This window comes from Arachis hypogaea, chromosome 15 (assembly GCF_003086295.3).
Source record: "Arachis hypogaea cultivar Tifrunner chromosome 15, arahy.Tifrunner.gnm2.J5K5, whole genome shotgun sequence".
NCBI lineage: Eukaryota > Viridiplantae > Streptophyta > Magnoliopsida > Fabales > Fabaceae > Arachis > Arachis hypogaea.
Genome location: NC_092050.1, coordinates 137,837,535 through 137,860,536, shown reverse-complemented (window position 1 = coordinate 137,860,536; position 23,002 = coordinate 137,837,535). Strand labels below are relative to the sequence as shown.

The 23,002-nt window shown below is 33.1% G+C and overlaps 1 protein-coding gene across 1 annotated transcript; it reads left to right on the top strand.

Moving 5' to 3' along the window:
* Window positions 1-8,306: 8,306 nt before the first annotated feature.
* Window positions 8,307-10,568, top strand: LOC112749015 (protein FAR-RED IMPAIRED RESPONSE 1-like). The gene is made up of 6 exons (XM_025797275.1): window positions 8,307-8,458; window positions 8,543-8,943; window positions 9,149-10,047; window positions 10,144-10,221; window positions 10,303-10,462; window positions 10,555-10,568. Exons 1-6 carry the CDS (start codon window positions 8,307-8,309, stop codon window positions 10,566-10,568), a joined length of 1,704 nt encoding a protein of 567 aa, XP_025653060.1.
* The last annotated feature ends 12,434 nt before the right edge of the window (window positions 10,569-23,002 follow it).

Sequence of the window (23,002 nt, the reverse complement as noted above, 5' to 3'; positions counted from 1 at the left end):
TGTTCTTCCCATTTTCCCTTTTAAGTTGATAGTAATTAATTTGCATAATAATGCGTCAATTTGAGTTGGTTTACGTAATGTTGCTATATTTGTGGATAATTTGAGTTAATAATGCAGTGATTGTCGTGTTGCTTTTGTTTTAGTTTCATTGGTTTCTTTCTTTTGTCTTGTTTTGGCGTATCAAAAAAGATATGAATCTAGAATGCCAAAACTCATGGGTGCCCACATGCTATGCTATCATAACAACAATAGATCGGGAAAAAAAAAAAGAATAGTTTGGGATCGTTTTCAGCTTCAGATAGATGAGACTATAAGAAAATAATTTGCCATTTTGAAATTTCAAATAGCTAAGTGTTCACTTCCTGAATTTCCATGCAATAATTACGAATTCTTTTGAGGAATTTTGAGTTGATAAAATTAATGCTCTATGTTATTCTTTCTCTATTATGTTTCTTAATATTATCACTATCATTTCGATACATTTTTATATCAATATAACTTAATATAGTTTATATAAAAATATTTGTGTGTATATATTTTTTATTTCTAAGAACATCTCTTAATATGGTAAGAACTAATTTGTATCTCATTTTTATTTAAAAATTCAGTTAGTTTATAAATTACTGCATCTATAAAGTAAAATTTAAACTTTCAATAATACTTAATTGAATGAGTGAACTAATTCTGTTCAGGGACGCACATACGGGGGGCGAGTGGAGGCCTCGACCCCCAACTTTTTGAAGAGTGCTAGGGGGACATCAACTTTTGTGATTTGTAGCCATCAAATAGCCATCAATGATAATTTAATGGTGTGAGATTGGTGTGAGATTTCATCCAATGGCTCACTTTCCTTTACTGGTTACATGCTGGTCAAAATTTAATAAAGTTGCTGGCCCCCTAGACTTTTCCTTTAGTTAAATATAAATAAAAGTCTAATCTAACTTAAATATTAATTATTTCTAATATCTAAAAGTAAGTAACAATATTAAAAAAATCTGAAAAGATATTATTATTAATATTTTTAAATTAAATAAAATTTTTCAAATCTCATAAAGTGGATTTTTTTTCTTCTTGTGAGCGTCCTTCTTTATTCATTTGGTATTAATTCTCTATGTTTCATCAACTATTACAACTGAGAGATCTTTTTCAGCTATGAATATTGTGAAGAATAACTCAGAAACAAAATGAAGATGAATTTTTTGCTAATTGTCTTTTAATTATATTAAAAAAAATTGTTGAAAAATTTGACACAGATTTTATTATCGATGAATTTTATGATACGAATAATCGACCACTTCTACATACATATTTTTTGTATTTTAAAATATATTCTCTATCGATATATTTTTGTAATACATTTTACATTATATAATTTTTGCATAATTTTTTAATATTATATATGTTATTGGCCCATGATAATATTTCTGGATCCGTCCTGATTCTGTCTAACAAAAGTTGAATTGTGTATGTATATACATTATCATATATCGATCTAATTAATAGTATATACTAATTTATCAAATAATAAACAATAATAACGACAAATAAAAAAGAATAAAGAAAACTAGTAATTTAGAAGTTAATTGTTCATGTGTGTCAACTTTGAGATAAAGCAGGTAGATTTGAATTGCATATCTATTCTGATTAATTAGCACATTGAAATTAAAGGTTTGTCAGTTTATTTTATGGTGTTTATCCTTTGAGTAAACAAATATCCTCTTACATAAATTTTCAACAACTAAATGAAAGAAAACCAGACAAGATCAGTATCTTAAAATATTTAAAAAGATAAATTTGTTTTCTATTTAATAAGTTAAAAATATTGAAAAAGTATTAATTAGTTATAAGAAAAAATCATTATTCATTGTCCTTGGAAATTAATACCACACACAATATAATTAAATTAAAATAATGGATAACATAATAAGTCCGATAACAGATAAATATTGACAATAATTAGTATATACTAAATAAATAAATTATTAACATCAACATCTATTAAAATAAGCATACATAAAGTTAAAGGCAAATTACTATAATAAATCAAGTCCATTTCAAAATTATTCAGATTTTTCAAAACGAAAAAGACTATCTGAATGTCTCAAGTTACATTTTTATATAATAAATTGAATTGACAAATACGTACTAAATCGAATCCATTAGATTCGAGTTGCATACAAATGGAATTCGTTTATAAATTGAAGCTAATGACTTCGAATTAAGTACTCACATTAAATAAAAATAATGAGATTCGATTTCTAATTGTGTGTAAATCGAACCCATTCAGTTCGATTTATAATGATATGTAGCATTTTATGTAAATCGTAGCGAATAGGGTCGATTTAGTATGTATTACATTATATGATTAAATCAAATGCAATTAATTCGATTTATACATTACTAACGTCTATAAATACGAACTCAACGTGAAATTTTCACCATAGTGAGATTCACAATGACTAGTGATGAGACTTTTGTAGTTCTTGTGCACTATAGAGGGTCCATTAAGAAAAAAACGTTAACAGGTATTAAGTCTACTGATAATGATCCGCTGAGTGTTTTTCTCAAACTTTCGACGAGTTTTGCTGAATTTAGGATACTATGCTCCAGAAACTAGGTTTGCTTGGCATCAAATGAGTGGAGAAGTTGTTCTATAGAATCCCAATATCCGTGTTATGCGGTGATGTGAAGTATGATTCATTTGTTATTAGCAGTGACGAAGACTTGCAAGCTCTGCACCATTGTCGCCGTCAGTTTTCCGAGGTGAGGGCTCCGGAACTATTGGCTAAGCTTGTAGAGGCGGTATCTAGTTCTCGAGGTTCGAATCGGAATCCTCAATCCTCATGACATCCAGCCTGCTCTAGTTCTATGCCTGTTGGTGCCTCGTCGGTTGCGCCAATCATTGTACCTGAGGCAGTTTTAGTTGCTTTTCCTTCCTTTGCATTCAATCTAAACCGCAGTGGTTCTCCTGTAATGGTTCCGGTCTTCGGAGAGGTTGGAGTACCCGATGGGGTTGAGGATGCACTGCATGAAGATGATGATGATGTAGAGCCCGCCACATTAGCGGATGATAGTGACGATGACACCCTACCATATTCTGCAATCCAAAACAACCTTCTTAGGTACCATTTCAACTTATCAAAATCTAACCACCTAATAGCTTACTACTTCTAACATACACTTATATTGAAAAATTTTTTTTAACCTATTCCTTAATTAAAGACTCTAACCAACTACCATACCATTTATGTTAACATTTTTAGAATGACTAATCGATGTTTAAAAAAGGAAAATTTCTTCACTAACCTCGAGGTATATGGCGCCAGCAATATGCGCGACTCCATCTAGCCGACATAGACGATTCAGGTCGTCCTCCATGTGTCCAGCTCTGATTTTTTCTGGGCGGCTTTCCGATAATTCCTGATTTGGGTGGTGGGGTTGGGTGTGGAGTTTGTATGTTTTGTAGTTCGAATGAATGAAATTCGATTTGTATATATAGCAACATTGAGCATAAATCGAAGCCATTGAATTCGAACTACTAGAGGGAGATGTTGCTTGTAAATCAAATCTATGGATTTTAATTTACAAAAACTATTAAATTGAAATTATTGGCTTCGATTTACCATGGGCTGCTCTTCACGTGTCTAAATCGAACTGATTTGGTTCGATTTACATGCAATTAGAAATCGAATCGCATTGTTTCGATTTAGTGTGGGTATTTAATTCGAAGTCATTAGCTTCGATTTATAAACGAATTCTATTTGCATGCAATTCGAATCTAATGGATACGATTTAGTATGTATTTGTATAAATCGAATTTAATCAATTTGATTTATATAGAAATGTAACTTGAGACATTCAGGTAGTCTTTTCTATTTTGGGAGATTTGGGTAATTTTGGAGGAGACTTGGTTTATTATAGTAATTTGTCTTGAAGTAAATGATAAATAAAAAATTATTCAAACACTTTCTAATAATTAATTGCAATCTTCTTTATATATCTTACTCGAATATTTTTAAATGAAGCTCAGATCCGCAATAGATTAGTCTTTTATCTGTCGAGTTGAGGGATACCGTAGAAAAAAAAAACTGTTCGATTAGAAAAATTATTCCTATATCTGAGTATTTGAATTATATATTTGACTAATATAATTTTTGCATATATAGATGAGACTTAAAACATTACACCCTTATATTTGATAATTTGAAGGTCAACAATTACGTACGTTTTTTATATATGAATATTTAAGTTCTAGCATTTTCCATATATTTAAGTTCAACTAATTTTTAAATATCTAAGTTGCTCTCTTTATGCTTTTATTGTTCATCAAAAGTATTCATGTTTCAATTTTGAGTTAAACCAATACAAAACCGACTATTTTACTGACGGTTATAACGACGGTCATACCGTCGATAAAAATACGTTGATAAAATGGACGCCGAAAATTTTCGATTGATATTACTAACAGTTTCAAGCCATTTATATAATAAAACAATAATGATAATTTAGCCGTTTGTAAATTAAGATGTCGTGAACAATAATTAATTTAATTAGACCAACAGCAGAACCTTTGATAAAATAAGACGTTATAAAATTAGGTTAAAAATTAATTTAATAGCCGTCATAAAACTATGTTAAATAATTAATTTATAAAAGTAAATATATATATATATTTATTTTTTTATAAAATTAATATTTATTGACAATCTAACCGTCAGTAGAATTATTTTTGTATTAAAATTTAATTTATATTACTAACAGTCTGGATATGTCAATAATTAATTTATCTATTTATAAAATTTAAAAACAAAATACTTATCAACGGTCGTCGGTAAATACTACACGACGATAACATTACTATGCACTAATTAGTATTTAAGGTGGCACCAAAATTTAGTGATGATTATTGATGATTTAAACATCGGTGAATAAAAGTCTCAAAATTTAGCAATGTCTTTGTGTAAGGGGTTGAGACTCGTACAATAAAAGAGAGAAATGAATCCAAAACTTTAAAATTTTTTTCTAAATGATGTATAAATTTTAATTTAATCCTTTTAAATTTTTTTTTTGTTGTAAAATTAATTTTATTCCATCTTTAAAATTTAATCTAATTTCGCCCTTGATCGGTGTATATATAGTTAACTAAAAAGGGATGGTTTACTTGATAGGGAAATATTAGACTAACTCAAATATATATCACATTTATAAAAGCAAATAACAAAAAGATGGGAAACAAAACTAAGCATATAATGAATTAAGACATCCAAATAAAGTGATGTGCTTTTTGTTAAGCGTCAAATTCCTGCTGATGGAACAAGTAACATGCCTAATTGAGCAATAAGGAAAATAATTAATCTCTCTATTCATCAATGATATGAAAAATGCTAGTTGTACAATACTAATCAACCTTTAATCAGTCTTTAATCAGATTTAAATAATATTTAATTATTTTTTTATTAAAACATGTTCCTATTTTGTAGATACAGATCTATAAATGAATTTAATTTAAATTTTAAAATCCACCCACTTCATTGGTAGTTACTATGACTTTGCTTTACTTTCGTAACTTCACGTCTTCACGTAACAAATAAAGTTTTTTATTGCTTATTCTACGGGACTTTCCCAGTGCATTAGTGAATCCAAAACCAAAAAGGTACCTTCCAGCTGAATTCTTCCTCTCATCTTCATTGGTGAAGACGTATCACCATCTTCCAGAGCTGAAGCACTCTCTCGTTCTGCATTAGTGAAAGGTATCACTACTTTCCACACATGTGTTTACGTAATTTGTTAAGAAATATCATGTTTAACATTTTTAATTATATTTTAATTTAAATATAAAAACTCTATTCTTATTTAATTAGAACAATGTTGATCTTATTTAATTTATTAATAGAGTTGTTACAAATAAAATACTTTGTACGTAAGTAGTTTGAGCAAAGAAGCAAAAAAAAATATGGAGTTTAAAAGAGAAGATGTAGATGGTATGGTCATAAAAATTATGTTGTTATTTTTCATTTCTAACACATCTGATAGTATGATATTTTATTCAAAATACTTTTAAAACACATCTAAAATTATGCCAACTTTAAATATTTAAATTTAAACGTTAATAATACAATTAATCTTTTGATTTTTTATTCGATCAAATGCATATAATATTTATTATTTAAATTATTAGTTGGATTTTTTTCGATACTTATTTGAATATTAACGTTTTCAAAATTATTATAATCAACAATTAATTTAAAATTGGGTTGCTTTTTTTTTCGATTATAATACATCTGATAGTATGATATTTTATACAAAATATTTTTAAAACACATCCAAAATTGTGCCAACTTTAATAATACAATATAAATGTTAATAATACAATTAATATATTTATTTTTGATAAAATGCATATAATATTTATTATTTTAACTATTAGTTGGATTTTTTTCGATACTTATTTGAACATTAACGTTTTCAAAATTATTATAATCAACAATTAATCTAAGTTGTTTATTATTTATAAAAAATATCTAACATATATTATCATGGTATTAATTGGAATTTTTATTACTTGTTTGAGCATTAATATTTATTCATCTTAATTTTTTTATTGACGTTATTGGTGGGTATTTTAGATAATGGTTGGAAATAGTTTATTTCGTAAATTTGTTACACATTTAAAATAATACAATCGAACTTAGGCTTGGTTTGGTAAAGTTTTTTGAAGAGGTGCTTGTGCTTTTTAAAAGCTCAAGCTCCTCATTTTGTGTTTGGTAAATAAAAAAGATCATATGCTTGTGCTTGCAGCTTTTAAAAGATCGGGATACTTTTAAAAGCACTTAAGATAGAGCTTTTCAAAGTTGGCTTGTGCTTTTCAAAATTTAAAAGTCTAATATAACCTCATATGTTAACTAATTTTCAAATTTAATGCTTACATTTATGTCTATTATAGTATTTTTAAATTTTAAAAGCTATTTTACCAAATGCAATTGTTGTTGCTTGTGATTATTAAAAGCAATTTTTAATTTAATTTACCAAACATAAATGCTACAACTTTTAAAAAGTCATCTTTTAAAAGTTAGCTTTTATAAGCTACTTTTAAAAAGTAAAAACTTTACCAAACTGAGCCTTACAATATTGCTAGAACACATCCAAAAATCTATCAAATAGCACAAGATTTTTTTTGGTCTTACTGATCCAAACTGTTTAACCAAATGGACACTTGGTTATTAATTTGCATATATTTTAATTAATTACAATTTTGTCTTTTTCTAATATTATAATGACCATTATTTTATTTATAATCTTAGACATCAACGTGGCATTTGTTATAGACTTGAACATGCAGCCGTCGTCAGAAGAAATTCACTCATTTGATACCCATATTGATATGGACGATATAAATATTTGTAATAGCTCAAGCAATTCTGCTACAGAAACTGAGTGCACGACTGAGGTAGTTGACATTTTTTTATTTAGAATTTTTTATAATGTATTAATTTATTCTTCTGATATTTATGGCCGACTTTTTTACTTGCATGCTAATTATAGGTTATATTTAATATATATATATATATATATATATATATATATATATATATATATATATATATATATTCCTGTGAACACATCCAAATATCCGAGTAATGGCACTATAAATATATATGTATACACGTATTATTTTGTCATTTTTGTGCCACAATCCTTGTTAGTATGTTTTGTTTTTTTAGGTCATAATTCATCCCACCATTTCTGATGAGGAGATTCCAAAAGTGGGGATGCTATTTGGAATCCTCGAAGAAGCACGCCAATTTTACTACAACTATGCCAATAAAGTGGGATTCGAGCCTCATATAAGAAACACTAACTTCAACAAGAATAGAAAAACACCCATTAACGAATCCATACAGTGCAATAGAGATGGATACCGAACAAAGAAGAATCCAGTAACCCAAAGGTCAAACACAGTCTCATCTGTACACTGTAAAGCTCGCATCTATGTGAAACTTGACACAGAGCTTAGAAAATGGATACTGTCGAAGGTAGAATTAGCTCACACGCATCGATGTGATCCCAGTTTGTCCTGGATGTTTAAGAAAAACAGGGAACTCACCATGCACGTTAAGGATGTCATTGAGCGCAACGACTAGGCTGGTATACGACCTTCGAAGACTTTTCAGGCGCTTGCTGATGAAGCTGGTGGTCGTTCTAATCTGAAATTTTTTGAGAAGGATGTTAGAAATTATATATCTGGTAAACTCCGAATCAATGGAGATGATACTGATGCGTAAGAGATGCTAGACTATTTTACCAGGATGAAAGAGCAGAACTCGAATTTCTTCTATGACATTTTTCTCTATAGTGACAATAGTCTCAATCATGCATTTTGGGCGGATGCTCGATCAAGAGCTGCTTACGAGTATTTTGGTGACGTGGTGTCATTTGACACCACATACAAACTCAACAAGTAACTTCTTTTTCTTGGTTTATTTTTTTAAGGATTCATTAATTTACAAGCTCACTGATTGCCCCACGTGTTGATTTTTTATAGATATGAGATGCCAGTTGCAGCATTTGTGGGTGTTAATCACCACGGAAGGTCATGTCTTTTCGGGTGTGCTTTATTAGGCAACGAAGAGACTGAGTCCTTTGAATGGCTCATGCAAACATTTATAAAATGTATGGAAAAAACACCAGATGGAATCTTAACTAACCAATGCGGGGCCATGGCAACAGCCATTCGAAATGTCATGCCAAACACTAGGCATAGATTGTGCATTTGGCACATCACAAGGAAGATACCCCATAAACTTGGAAAGTTGAGCCGATATGAGGAAATTAAAGCTACAATGCATGGGATTATTTGGGAGTCTCATTCGCGAGAAACGTTTGAAAGTTCATGGTATGACTTCGTTGAAGAGTACACCCTTCATGACAACAATTGGCTTAATGGTATGAATACACATCCAAAACTTGATTGGTCTATTTATTTGTCGTTTTAAGTGTTGACTAGATTTTGTAAAAAAAATGAACTTAAGCTAAATATCCTTTCATGCATGTTTAGTGACACAACATAGATGACTATTTTAAAAGCAAATATGTCTTTCAAATGCGGATATCTATCATATTCGCAATATATGGGTCCTTGTTTTTCTAGAGCATGAATTTTGGGCTGGCATGAGGAGTACACAATGGAGTGAGAGCATGCATTCTTTCTTTGATAAGTACCTAACGTGTAGGAGAAGTTTAATTCAATTTGTGCACCAGTATGACAATTGTCTTGCAAATAAGGAACAACAGGAGTTGGAATGCGATGCAGCAGACAATAGGGGCCTGATCCCATGTGTATCGAACTTTCCTATTGAGAAGCAGCTTCAATATGAGTACACCAACGGCATATTTCGCAATGTTCAAGCCGAATTTATCAAAAAGTGTGACTGCAACCTGTCTCCAAGGGTAGTGAAGGACAACCAATACTTCTATGAAGAGACTCAACAGAAGATAATTAAGGGGATGTCTTTTTACAGCGAGTATGAAGTTGTGTTTTGTCCTATTTCGCACCAGGTTAGGTGCAACTGCTTCAGGTTTGAGTCATATGGTATCCTCTGTTGCCATGTCCTATCGGTTTTATCCCAATGTAGGGTTGACAAGGTAAACTCGTCGTATATACTATCTCGGTGGAGCAAGAATGTTTATCGTAAGCACACTCATATTAGAAGTAGTCACGACTCACGACGCTCTAATGAAAGCATGAATATATTTAGGGGACTATGTGTTGACTTCTACAATGTGGCCCAAGACTTTGTGCATGACAAGGAGGAGGCTGATATATTGCGTTCCGCTTTTGCAAGTGCTAAAGTGGCACTTACCGAGCATCGGGCAAAACATTCAGAAAGCGTATGCACAAGTGAGTGTCCTGATGGATTAAATGCTTTGCGGAGCCCTCCTCATGTGGTACCTAGGGGGCGCCCAAGCTTCAAGAGACTCGAGGTGGATGTGGACCGAAAAATTAAGAATGGTACTAAGAAACTTCGAGCTAGTAGTAAACATACAAAGGTTAGTTATGATGGCCATGGTTTATACAATTATGTTGCTCTCGTTATATTTTCATGTGTTGAGCCTATTGAATTTAAGATATTCTCATATGTACAGAAAGTTGCAGCTGTTGAAGGAGACAAACATTTAAACAAGGCCACCGAGAGACGCATTACTGCTAGCAAACACCCTAAGGTTTATTTAGTGTTTATTGCTAGAGAGTATGTTATAAGTTTTGTATTTTGTAATTTAAATATTGTTCATGTATGGATGCAGGATTTTGCTCATATTGAAGAAGACTGTTTCACCCACAACACCTTTTCTTGTATTCTTGAACATTTTCATCATGCAAAAAATACGCAAATGGATTCCTTAATCCTTAAGCTCGGGGGAATTTACAACATTGTTGAATTTGTTCTAGAACCCTTCTATTCATGTAAGATTTTTGCATCAGAGAACTTTTTATTTATATATTAAGTTGTATTCATCCATTTTTTGTTGACATTAGTTTGTTATATTTGTTTGTAGGCGCACTCTTATAGGAATATTGACTAAAGGATAACACATGCAATAGCAGCTCCAGTATTTACATATTTCAAATTCCAATTTTATATTAGGGTGCGTCCTGTTTTTTTTTTTTTTTTGACAATTTCATTTCTATTTATGAATTTTTGATGTGTTCTAATTCTTTTTTTGTAGAACAAAAATATCATTTTTGATGTGTCGTAAAAGGGTAGGGTATGTTTCTCATTTTTGGAGTGGTAATTTGTTTAATTAATATGGATGACCTTATCTATGTTATATTACTTAGCAGTTGCAAAGGCTAGGTTTACTGGTTCAAATGAATGAGTTTTAGATGTGTTCAGGAACCAATTTAAAAGATGGGTTATGATTTTGGATGTGTTGCAAGTCAATCTAGTTAGCAGTTGGAAACAAATTTTACCTGGCATAACCAAGTTTATGCACAGTGAATGAACAATTATATAAAAGATAAACATAGCAAAATAATTAAGCTTAATTGAGTCTCCTAACAACATAAAAAATGACATTCTCGATTAAAGAGCATAATATATCCATTTTGATAACTAATTATATCTGAATGGAACTGTAAAAATACGTACTTTCTCAATTAAATGACTAATAAATTGTGGAAATAAAAAAATCACGTGACAAGTCCTTTAGAGTATTTTGAGTAAAGAAGCAAAAAAAAAAAACAATCTAGAGTTTAAGAGAGAATATGTAGCTAGTATGGTCATAAAAATTGTGTTTTTATTTTTCAATTATAACACATCTAATAGTATGATATTATATACAAAATATTTCTAAAACACATACAAAATCGTAAAATTACTAGTTTTTAAATATAAACATTTTCAAAATCGTTAAATTCTAGTTTTTAAATATAAACGTACAGAATACAATTAATCTTTTGACTTTTTATTCGATAAAATGCATCTAATATTTATTATGTAAATTATTAGTTGGGTTTTTTTTTTCTTATTTGAACTGTTACAAAATAAAGTATTTTGAGTAAAGAAGCAAAAAAAATAATTTAGCGTTTAAGAGAGAAGATGTAACGGATATAGTCATAAAAATCGTGTTCTTATTTTTCCAATAATAACACATATAATAATACGATATTATATACACAATATTTTTAAAACACATCCAAAATAATTTTATTACTCGTTTGAGCATTAGTATTTATTCATCTTAGTTTTTTTTATTGATGTTATTGGTTGGTAGTTTTAGATAATAGTCGAAATTAGTTTATGTCGTAAGTTTATTACACATACAAAATAGTACAATCGAACTGAACATATTTTTAGAACACATCCAAAATTCTATCAGATAGCACAAGATAATTTTTGTTTTTGGCCTTACTGATCCAAAATGTTTAAGTAAAACGGACACCTAGTTATTAATTTACATATATTTTAATTGCTGTATCCACAACGCATGAACAATTAACACAAAAGATAAACATAGGAAAATAACTAAAGCTAATTGAGTCTCCTAACAACAAAAAAAAATAAAGAGATGATATCCTAGATTAATGAGCAAAATATGTCCATTTTAATAGCTAATTTTATTTGCACAGTGCTATGTTTTCCTGTGTCTCCTATTGGCCCTCCTGCATGCTGCCTCTTCTGCTCTTCTTGTTAGCTCAGTAGTGTTTGGCGCAGTCCAAGGATCTCTCAACTCTTTTCTTTTATTCCTTTGAGGCGCACGGTGTAAAGGGGCATGGGCAACAGCCTCCACGGTATTCAGATAACCATTCCACGGATCAAGCACGATGTCTAGTAGGTACTTCCTCCTCATTATAGCCATGTCTTCCTGCATGCATTAATGTTCAATGTCACTAAACAATAATATCATAAAAAATATTAGAAATATTGTTCTAAATGGATCTATGGCCTACCGTTGTCCAAACTGGCACAACATAATCATCCATGTCAAGAATTTCTGGATCCCATGAATCCATGAATTTAATGACAAAAACTCCGCAGTCATAACTATCAATCAAGAGAAAAGCAAATATGCATCAAATTAATTTGGTGTTGATATCCAATAAAATAAGACATCACATTGAACCATACTTGTTTGGTTGAATCGGAACATCCACATAAAGGGCTTTCCTATGCCCTCGTCCTGGACTTTGTACCATGAAAAAGTGAGTTGGGCCAACTCGTCAATAAACTTAGCCTGTATATAAGAGGACATACCAAAATTATTCAGATGCAATTGGTTATTGATCTTAATTGGACATGATTGAAATTTGTATCGACCATGTTTATACTTACCGCATATTCATCCACTTTCACCCTATGATCGGTAAGAGGGGGTCTAAATAGGGAGTCAAGAGCAAAGAATGTCGCACTTATTGGATGAAAAGCATACAACCACCAGTGATTATCCAGGCAGATGAGTACAAAGAACTGCATCATACTCGGATTTTATTTTTCGATACTCTTACAAAGATACAAAGGGATGCACAAAAAACTTTATACTTGTTGGATGTAATATTTTTGAACATATACCGTATGTCTCTTGGCTGCTTCTACCTTGTTGAACAGACGAATCTCGTTCCCCCAACATTCTGCTAACCCCACATACTCTGAGTTGTGTTTGTCCTCAAATTTTTCAACATTCATAGGTGTCATAACACGACCCTATACACATTTAGTCCGTATTAGTTTATTACTAAGTGTATCGGTGTAAAAACAAGTAAAAAGTAACATTGATATGTGTTCATCATACCAATATTATTGGATTAATGCAGTAGAATTCTTCTTGAAACCTCTTGGCTGGGAGCCCATTAAAGAGTGGACACATGCACTCTATCACCTGCACATGCATAAAAGCATAAAGGACAAAATGAAAAAAGATGATAAAAGTAGGTTAAAATTCTATATATATAGTTATTATTTGTTAGATTTTTTACCCGACCGTCGACCCATTCCCTCCTTTTTAATGTTTTCAGATCTCTTCGTGTTAGGTCCAACGTATAATGTGTCCGGTACCACACGATAACTTCATCCAACGGATTTCTGTCATCTATTACCCATCTGTACACCTTCTCTTTTGCATCTTCATCAAAATCCGGTGAGATTATAACTGGAGCAGGCATTGGTAGAGTGTTATTGATAAATGTTGGTTTCGAGGAAAGCCTATTGCACTCTTTAGCACCATCTTGGGGTATTCCATGATCAACCTCGCCGCTTTTCATATTATTCACACTTCTGTGGGGTCCGAAATACACAACATATCTAAACACTTTAATGTCATGCACTCCCCAAATAAAAGATGGACAGCCAATCCAAAGAAATCCAGTTTACAATCGCTTAAATACTAGTGTACATATTGTATCCCTAGATAGAAACAACAATAATTGGTACATGTATTTACTTTACACTCGATTCATTGACAACATGGTGCTCTTCGTTGCTCATGGGGCTAGGTGCTTCACATTCAGCAACAACTTCTTCTTAGAGCTCATGACTACACACACTATGTACTTTATGTCAATATAATATAACACAAACGGAGTCACTTAAACACATCTAGATTTACAAAATGGCATCCAAATAATTGTTGAAACACATCCAAATTGATATAAGTAATATTTACTCATTTCAATACTATTATACATATTGCATAGGTAAATTTTAACAGTGGTAATTAGTAAACGTACTTACTTTTCAATACTAGCAATGATAGTTTGGTGTTTTTCGTTGCTCACAGGACTAGGTTCTCCACAATCAGCAACAACTTCTTCTTGGAGCTCATGTCTACACACACTAAGTCATTTAACTCATTATAATAGGACTTACTTAAACACATCTAAAATTACACAATGTTACACATTTAATTGCTGAAACACATCCAAAATAATACAAATACATATTCTTTCCAATACTAGTGTACATATCATATAGGTAAATTCTAACATCAATAATTAGTAAATGCACTTACTTTTCAATTCTAGCATCGAAAACTTCTTGGAGATCAAAACTATACACACCAATTCATTCAAATATTAGATAATATAATGAATAATTGCACTCATACAAATCTAGCCACAAAAGGAAGGAATATAAATACGACTTTAAAGAAAAATGTCATTTAAACTTGCCTTTCCTACCGGTTTTTGGTGCCATTCAACACTCGATCTCGAGACAAGGGAACATTAATTTTATCTGAGGATGTTGAACCTGGGTTCTCTTCATGACATAATTCTTTATCGCTAATGTCAGTCTCGGTGAGAATTTTTTCCTCGTCTGACTCGGCAATAATTTTTTTCGGCCTTTTTCTTGTTCGTTCCTTAGTCCGGGGTCTAACTTGTGTACCCTGTCGCTTATCATGTGTTCTCTTTTGTGGTTCATCGACATTGCCCTTTTTCCTCTCGGATTTTCGTAACTTATCAATCTTCCGAATTAGACCCTATTAACACTATTAATTAATTCTCAAGCGTGGGATCATAGTAAAAAAATTAAATACATGTACATATGTATCTATACCGATTTCCGAACTTGTTCTTCCTTTACCACTTCTCTAAGCTCAGCAACAGTCCATTCCTTAGTCCATGGTTCAATGCCACCAAAATATCCCCTAAGGTCCCCGTGTTTGTTCGTATGCAAGTAAAGTATCTGCCATAAAAACACATGAGCAAATTAGGATTACCATTCAAGCGAATCTAAGTATAACAAGAGATATGGCTCAACTTACCAAGAGAGCAAACATGCATCCATCAATAGTCCTTATGCCATCTTCCTTATATTTCCTTAAGCCCTCCTTAACACAGTCATAGATGTGTCTACCCCAAAAAAATCTCATTGGATTATGCACATCTATCACGCCCGGGATGAATGAAGTGGTAATATACTTGTTACTGGAAGTAAACAGAAAGGCCTTCATGGCAAACATTATGAAGTAGCGCCGGAACTCCTCCTTTTCTACTTCTATTGTAACCGAGCATCTAATAATATGGGTCTTAACCTCTTTTGGGGTTCTGCCTTCAAAGGTCTCTATGAGGTGACGATGCTTCTTCGGATCTAATTTCGGGAAGCTATCACCTGTAACACGAAAACCACAGGGTTGAGAGACGTATTACTACATCCAAAAAACACTAACTAGCAATAGTCTTACTAGGCACCGTAAAAAGAGAACATATATGCACTTTATAGTAAATATATATTTTACGTATTACCATTTGTAGGGAGTCTCAATGCTTGACTTATCACTCGTGCATTTACCGATATGTCTCCGGTCTCAACTTCCAAATGCATTCGATCCTTGTTATATGACCGTGTCAATGCGACAATCAAATCTTGGTTCATCGACCACTTAGGGATGTGCCTCAGGCATCCAAAACCCATTTTCTCAACTTCTTGGTATTTGATCGGATATTTATCTTTTAAATGCTCCATCATATCCGCAATGGCAGTTGGAGAGTAGCGGGTATCATGTGTTTTCTAAAACATTGAGCCACTAGTTAGTATATGTGAAATTATGTACCTCACTTGCAAACCTCGAAAATTTTTAAAGTGAGAAACAAACAACCTTTTTAGGACCCTTTGGTTTCTTTGGCCTTCCAACTTTGTTTTTGACATTGTTAACATTATATTCATCAAGTCTGCCATCGGAAGCCTTACTCGCTGCTGATTTTCCTTTCTTTGTACCAGATGAAGTACGTTTTTTAACTGGCATTATGATTCTACAATGCACATTGTTCATATAATAAGGTTAGACATAAAGTTTTCATCAAAAACACTTGTAGAATTGAGGTAACAATATAAACACATCCTGAATCGTAATAATCCACACTAATTACTTGGACAAGTTCTTGTCTTTATTCTCAACCCAACAAATAGATATATTTCTTTTAATTGCAGTGTAACCAGTTCATGCAACCCACCCAGCAAGCTAATTGACTATGAAAGCCATGTAACAAAAATAACACCTTTCGACTATTAACACACTACAAAATAGAACATGATCATAATTTTCTTGCATCCATCAGAGTTAATCCATTCTAAAAAGTAAAAACCCCAAAAATTAAGAAAATTAATTATTATTGGGGGAAGAAAAGAAAGCTTTCATGTAATGCTGTAACACTTAAATACACAAATAAGAATATTAGTAACCAACTCATGCAACCAACCCAGCAAGCTAATTGACTATGAAAGCTATGTAACAAAAATAACATCTTTCGATCATTAACACACTACAAAATAGAACTTAATCATAATTTTCTTGCACCCGTTAGAGCTAATCCATTCTAAAAAGTAAAAACCCAAAATTAAGAAAATTATTTATTATTGGGGATAGAAAAGAAAGCTTTCATGTAATGCTGTAACACTTAAACACACAAATAAGAATATTAGTGCTCAAGTCTAATAATTGTTCAAGCCTACGATATGAATTTCAAGCCTACGCTCATTTCTGACCCAATTGCAGTAATAGCTACATTGATATAATGTAAAGCAGCAACCATGAACTTACCCACAGATAGCGATTACTGGAAGCTTACCCACACAAAAAACTCGATTCAAAGATATAAACACTTCCAAAATAGAGAAATTGCACATGCAAAGATAAATTCACATTACAATATATATGTAAATCTTCTCAAGCCATTTTATTCGGAATTTAATTTTCAAATTAAAAAAAATCAAAACTTTATACAGAATAACACAAAAAATAGTGGTGTTAGAATAATCCAAACCTCAGTTAAGTCGCCGGCGACGACGATGGGCTTGGAAGGAGAGGAATGCAGCATTGTGGATGAGCGCCGTGGTGGAGGAAGCGGTGGCGCGGACGAACGGCGGCAGGGAGTGACTTCTCTGGGTTTTCAATGTGCGCCGCTGAGTTGCCGTTGTGCGTCTCTGGTTTTTGGATGCGGGGCGTCGACGATGAAGGCCGACGAGGACGGTGGTACAGGCGCACGGCGGCAGGGGTGTGAAGTCTCTGTGTCTTCAAAGTGCCGCTGAATTGCCGTTCTGAGTTTTTGAGTTTTGAATGTGGGGTCTTGACGTTTTCTGACTTCTCTTCTTCTATTTTGAATATGTTTACTAAATACTTAAATGATTTAAAATTTAATTTAGAATTTTAAAAGTTAAATTTTAAATTTTGAATAATTTGAATTTAAGACGTGTATTTAAATGATAATATATTATTATATTAAATATATTAAATTTAAAACAGAAATTTAAGATTTAAATTTTAAATTTTAGTTTGATTTAATTTTTATTTTAAATATGGATTTAGTTTTTAAAGATACTAAATCTATTTACAATTTTTTAGATGTGTTTGTTTTAGTGTTTTTTTGAATTATTGTAAAAAATGGCTGAATATTGTACCATGTTTAAAGGATACCTAGTTGAATTGGATATGATATACATCATCACCTTATAAGTTATAACCACATTACTAATTCACAATATCTCCCATATCTTACTATTGCTTTGATGATGACTTGCTATATGCTATCTACATTATTATCAACAAACTGATAATCATCATTTTCATCTAAGTGATTATGATTATTGTTTTACAATTTAAGCAGATATTAATCCATGTTATCCATTATCCACTCATAAAGCAGAAGTCTTTGAGGTGGATAGAGATTCTTTAGAAAATCAGAAGAAAATATAACTTTTCAACTACTACCAGTTATTTTGTATAAAGATTGAATTTATAAATTAAACATGAAAAATGAAATATTAAGATATTGGTATTTATATCTTGAATCTTAAATTTTGAGTTGAAGTGTCATTAATATTTGAAAGTTAAAGCCTAAAATTTTTATGCTGTTAGCTTGTTCGAGAGTAATATGAGAGATTTTAACTGACGGATTAAATGGTTAATTATAAATGGCGAGAGTAATGCTAAATTTTATTTTAAATGAGAAAGTAGAGGGAATCAAGTGTTTAACCAGTTAAAAATTGAACAACTTAATTAATTATAATTATTTTAATTTTTTTATTAAATTTTAATTTGAATATTAGATATTAATTGCTTGATATGCCAAAATTGGATTTGTGTGATACGTTCATCCATCAATGACGGGAATCAAGGAAGAGGACATTAAGCTCTAGTTTCTTCGCATTTTCTCTCTCTCTCCACGGCTGTGGTGCATTGTTTCACTCTTCAACATAGCAACGCCGCCGACCTTCTCCATCCAACCATCCTACCCGTCGCTCCTTGCTCAGTTCTCTGCCGTGCGTGTCGCCATTAGCGGTGTCGTTCGTGAGCGTGGTGCAAGTGTTGTTCACGGTTGCGGTGCATCCTTTCACTCATAAACTTATCAATGGCCCCCACCTTCTCCATCATATCATCCATCCCGTCACTGCCTCCTCGCTTCTTCGCGGTGGGTGCCTCCATTAGATGTGACGTTCGTGAACGTGGTGCAAGTGGTGTTCACAATTGCGGTGCATCCTTTCACTCATCAACTCATCAATTGCCCCCACCTTCTCCATCAAATCATCCAACCCGTCACTGCCTCCTCGCTTCTCTGCAGTGCATGCTGCCATTAGCAGTGATGTTTGTGAGCGTGGTGCAAGTGGTGTTCACGACTCGATAACGTCCACATTCTACCGCAAGGACCATCACACCGAGTCTTTCTTTCACAAAAAAGTTGCCATCGCAGTGTAAGGCTTCTGGGAGAGAGCATCGTCCATGGAGTTTTCAAGTCTGGAAGAAGGATCGAATAGCACATTGATTGATGTTCATGAAAACAATTCAACGGAAGGCAATGAACAATTGGGTGTGGGTTCAACAGGGGTCTAAGGTATATTGGAGAGACTAGTTTTGCATTATAGGAAATTTTACGACAATGTGTTATGTGAATGCTTCTTATTCATGCTAAGTAGATGTTTTTTTAGTCGATTTAGTTGGAAAAATCTGGTACAGTAATGTGGTTATTTGAGAGATTAATGAGGAGGTGTGTTTTTTCCTTGAACATGTTGCTTTAGTGAACGCTAGTTTATATATCGGTATGGGTGGATATCTCTTGGTGTAAACGCTCAAAAAATTATTTTGCTCGACTCCGATATGTGTTTGCACTATATTTTTTATATTTTTTACTGAAGTAGTTCATGATATAGTAATAATCTTAAGTTGATAAAGGTTTTTTTCGGTGTCTTTGATTGAAGGTCGACGAAATTACTGATGTCATTGTGATAGGAAGGGATGAGTTAGAATTGAGACATGAGGTTTGAAATATTCATTATTATTTGTTACCACATTATAATTAGTTAGTTTATGCTTTTTTTAATTGGTACTTCTATTGAACATTTGGTTTTGTGAATTGCATTACAGTTGCCGGATCATAATAGAATCAGTGAAGAGAAAATTCCAGTCATAGGAATGTATTTTGATTCATTGCCTCAGACACAAAAATTTTATACAAATTATGCAAAGAAAGTTAGGTTTGTGACTAAAGTCAAGAACACGAATTTTGATAAAATGAGGAAGAAATCAAATATACCAATTAATCAATCTATTCATTGCACCCAAGAAGGTTGTCGGAAGTCTCGGGTGAAGGCAGTAACTCGGGCAAACAGAATAATAGGCACGAGATGCAAAGAAAGGATGTATGTCATGTTGGACAGGGAGAAGGAAAGTTGGATTGTGTCTAGATTAGAATTGAGGCATTTTCACCCCTGTTCGGTTAAGAAATTGGTTGACTATCACGAATACAGAGAGTTGACCACGCATGCTAAGTGTGTCATTAGGGATAACGACGAGGCCAGCTTAAGACCCAACAAGACGTACCTAGCACTGGCTAACGAGGTTGGTGGGTCTTCAAACTTGAGTTTTTCAGAAAAGTGGGACAGAAATTACATCACAAGCAAGCTCCAATGTGCCGACGAGAATGCAAACTTTAAGGAGATGATAAATTATTTTGTGTGAATGAAAGAGATCAATCCCAACTTCTTTTATTCCATAGATGTTGACGATGCTAATAAGTTCAGAGGCGCACTCTGGGTAGATGCAAGGTGCAGGACTTCGTATAAATATTATAGAGATGTGGTGTCGTTCGACACCACGTATAGAAAAAAAGTTATGTATACTTATGGGTCAATTGCAAAAGTCTTTTTTATTGAATTTATTTTTGTGTTCGTCATTTGTTGCTGGTGTTTTCGCAGGCATAGTCTACCGTTTTCATCCTTTGTCGGTGTCAACCACCATGGGAAGTCTACTCTTCTTGGTTGTGCGTTATTTGGTAGCTAGGAGATCCCTAGTTTTGAGTGGGTATTCACGCAATGGGTGAGATGCGTGGGAACTGCACCAAGGGAAATCATCACTAAGCAGTGCAAGGCCATGGCCGGTGCTATTAAGAAAGTCCTACCGAATACTGTCTACCGATGGTGCATCTGGCACAAACTGAAGAAGTCACAATCAAAGCTTGGGAGTTATGCTAGGTACAGAGAATTGAATGCTAAGATGAGCCACATTGTATGGAATTCTCCTTCTGACTCTTTTGATGTTGATTGGTTTGGATTCATAAAAAAATTTGACCTAGGTCAAAACAGATGGTTATCAAGTCGGTGACCGTTAACTTAACTCGGGTTTATTTATTGCATATGGTTTATTTATTTACCTCTGGTAGTTTTTCTGGTTTATCTTGGTTGTTGTGTCGTTTTAGGAGTGTAGTCGATGTTTCTGTTTTACGTCGTAAATGGATGTTCTTTCCAAAAATAAATGGATGGTTTCTCTTGTTAGAAAACTGGATATTTTTTTGTTTGTTTTATCTGTTCTTTGGATATGGTCATCCTGTTGTGTCTAAGCGACACTTTTATGTTATTTTTATTTTTTTGTGTAGACCTTTATGCCAATCGAAAAAAGTGAGTTCCAACATTCTTCAATGGTGAATTTTAGGCCGGTATGAGGAGTACACAGAGCAGTAAAAGTATGCACACACTTTATGGGCTACATTGCAAGAGTGATTTGGTTCAATTCGTCCATGAATACGACAATGCGCTTGGAAACAAGGAGTAGAAGGAGCTGGAAGATGATGCTGCAGACTCGAAAGGAGTCATCCCATGTGTATCGAGCACTATCATCGAGAGACAGTTTCAGCAGGAATACACCAATAATATGTTCAAGGATGTTCAGTTGGAGTTAAGAAAAAAAGTTGATTGCGTTGTTCGGTCAACTGAACACCAGTGTGATTCTATTTTTGTTAAAGTGGACGAGCAGAAGATAGTTTGAGAGAAGACTTTGTACTGTAATTTCACAATAGATTTTGACCTATTGAGTCAAAAAGGGTCAGTGCGAGTGCAACATGTTTGAATCCACCGGTATATTGTGCTGCCACACCCTTGCTGTGTTTTCGTACGACAGAATTAACAAAGTATCAAGCTGCTATGTTCTTCCTCGATGGAGTAAGAACGTCATGCGCAAGCACACCTACATTAGGAGTAGCCATGATGTGGCTCGGTCCAATGAAAGTCACAACCTGTTCAGGCATTTGTGTTCAAAGTTCTATAATGTTGCACAGGAGTTCGTTACTTGTGATGAGGAAGCAGCCATGTTGTATTCGGTCTTCTCGGATGCAAAGTCCAAACTGACTGATTACCATGCCAGCATGCATTCCACTACTGTTGCTGCGACTCAAAATACCATGCCTGCACAGAGCACAGGTGGTGTTATTGTACATGACATGTAGGGACCTTCAAGAGTTACAACTAAAGGACGGCCGAAGAGTAAGAGGCTTGGAGCAGATTTGGACAAGACAATTAAAAAATCGATGTAAAAAAAGAAGAGAAAATCACATCCGGTATGTGCTAGAATGAGGTATATTTCATCATTTTGTTTGAGATGGTGTTGTTGATTCATATATGTTGTTTTTGTTTTTGTGTTGTTCCTTGTGTAGGATGTTGTTGACCTTTGGACAGATAATGATTATGATGCATCTGGAAAGAAAGGACTTGAGGATGCTACTATTTGGAATGCATCGGATGGTGGTGGACTCAGGTCTCTGTTGAACTCTTTTGGGCATAGCTAGTTATCATTTCGTTGGGTTGTACATTTTTTTGGTGTAGGTGGTTTCCTCTATATAGCTGGATTATGTTATTTTTTTTTTTTTACATAAACGCGTTCGACGTGACTATTTTTGCTTTGTCACTTGCATTGATTTTGTTAAGACACATTTATTTGGTGTGATAAACCAACATGTTAATGCATATGGATAATTAAGAAAAGAAAATCTATTAACACCTTACGGAAACTGAGTCATCCCCAACTACTCAACACAGGTAAAATCGAAAAACATATGCAGAAGCATCCATTCAGTAACGAAACGAGACATCATGATGTCTATCAGAAGTAACATCCACTTAGATACTGGCATAAAGTAACCGGTGCCAACACAAAGAAACTTGTTGCATAGATTGATTACAGAACAAGGCCATGCAGTGCTTCAAGAATTCGAGAAATCACAACTTCAACACTAGAAAAGTCGGCAAAA

Coding starts and splice junctions, on each gene's coding strand:
- LOC112749015 (XM_025797275.1), top strand. CDS start 8,307: ATGAAAGAGCAGAACTCGAATTTCTTCTATGACATTTTTCTCTATAGT. Junction 8,944..9,148: donor TGACAACAATTGGCTTAATG/GTATGAATACAC, acceptor TTGTTTTTCTAG/AGCATGAATTTTGGGCTGGC. Junction 10,048..10,143: donor CTAGTAGTAAACATACAAAG/GTTAGTTATGAT, acceptor TCATATGTACAG/AAAGTTGCAGCTGTTGAAGG.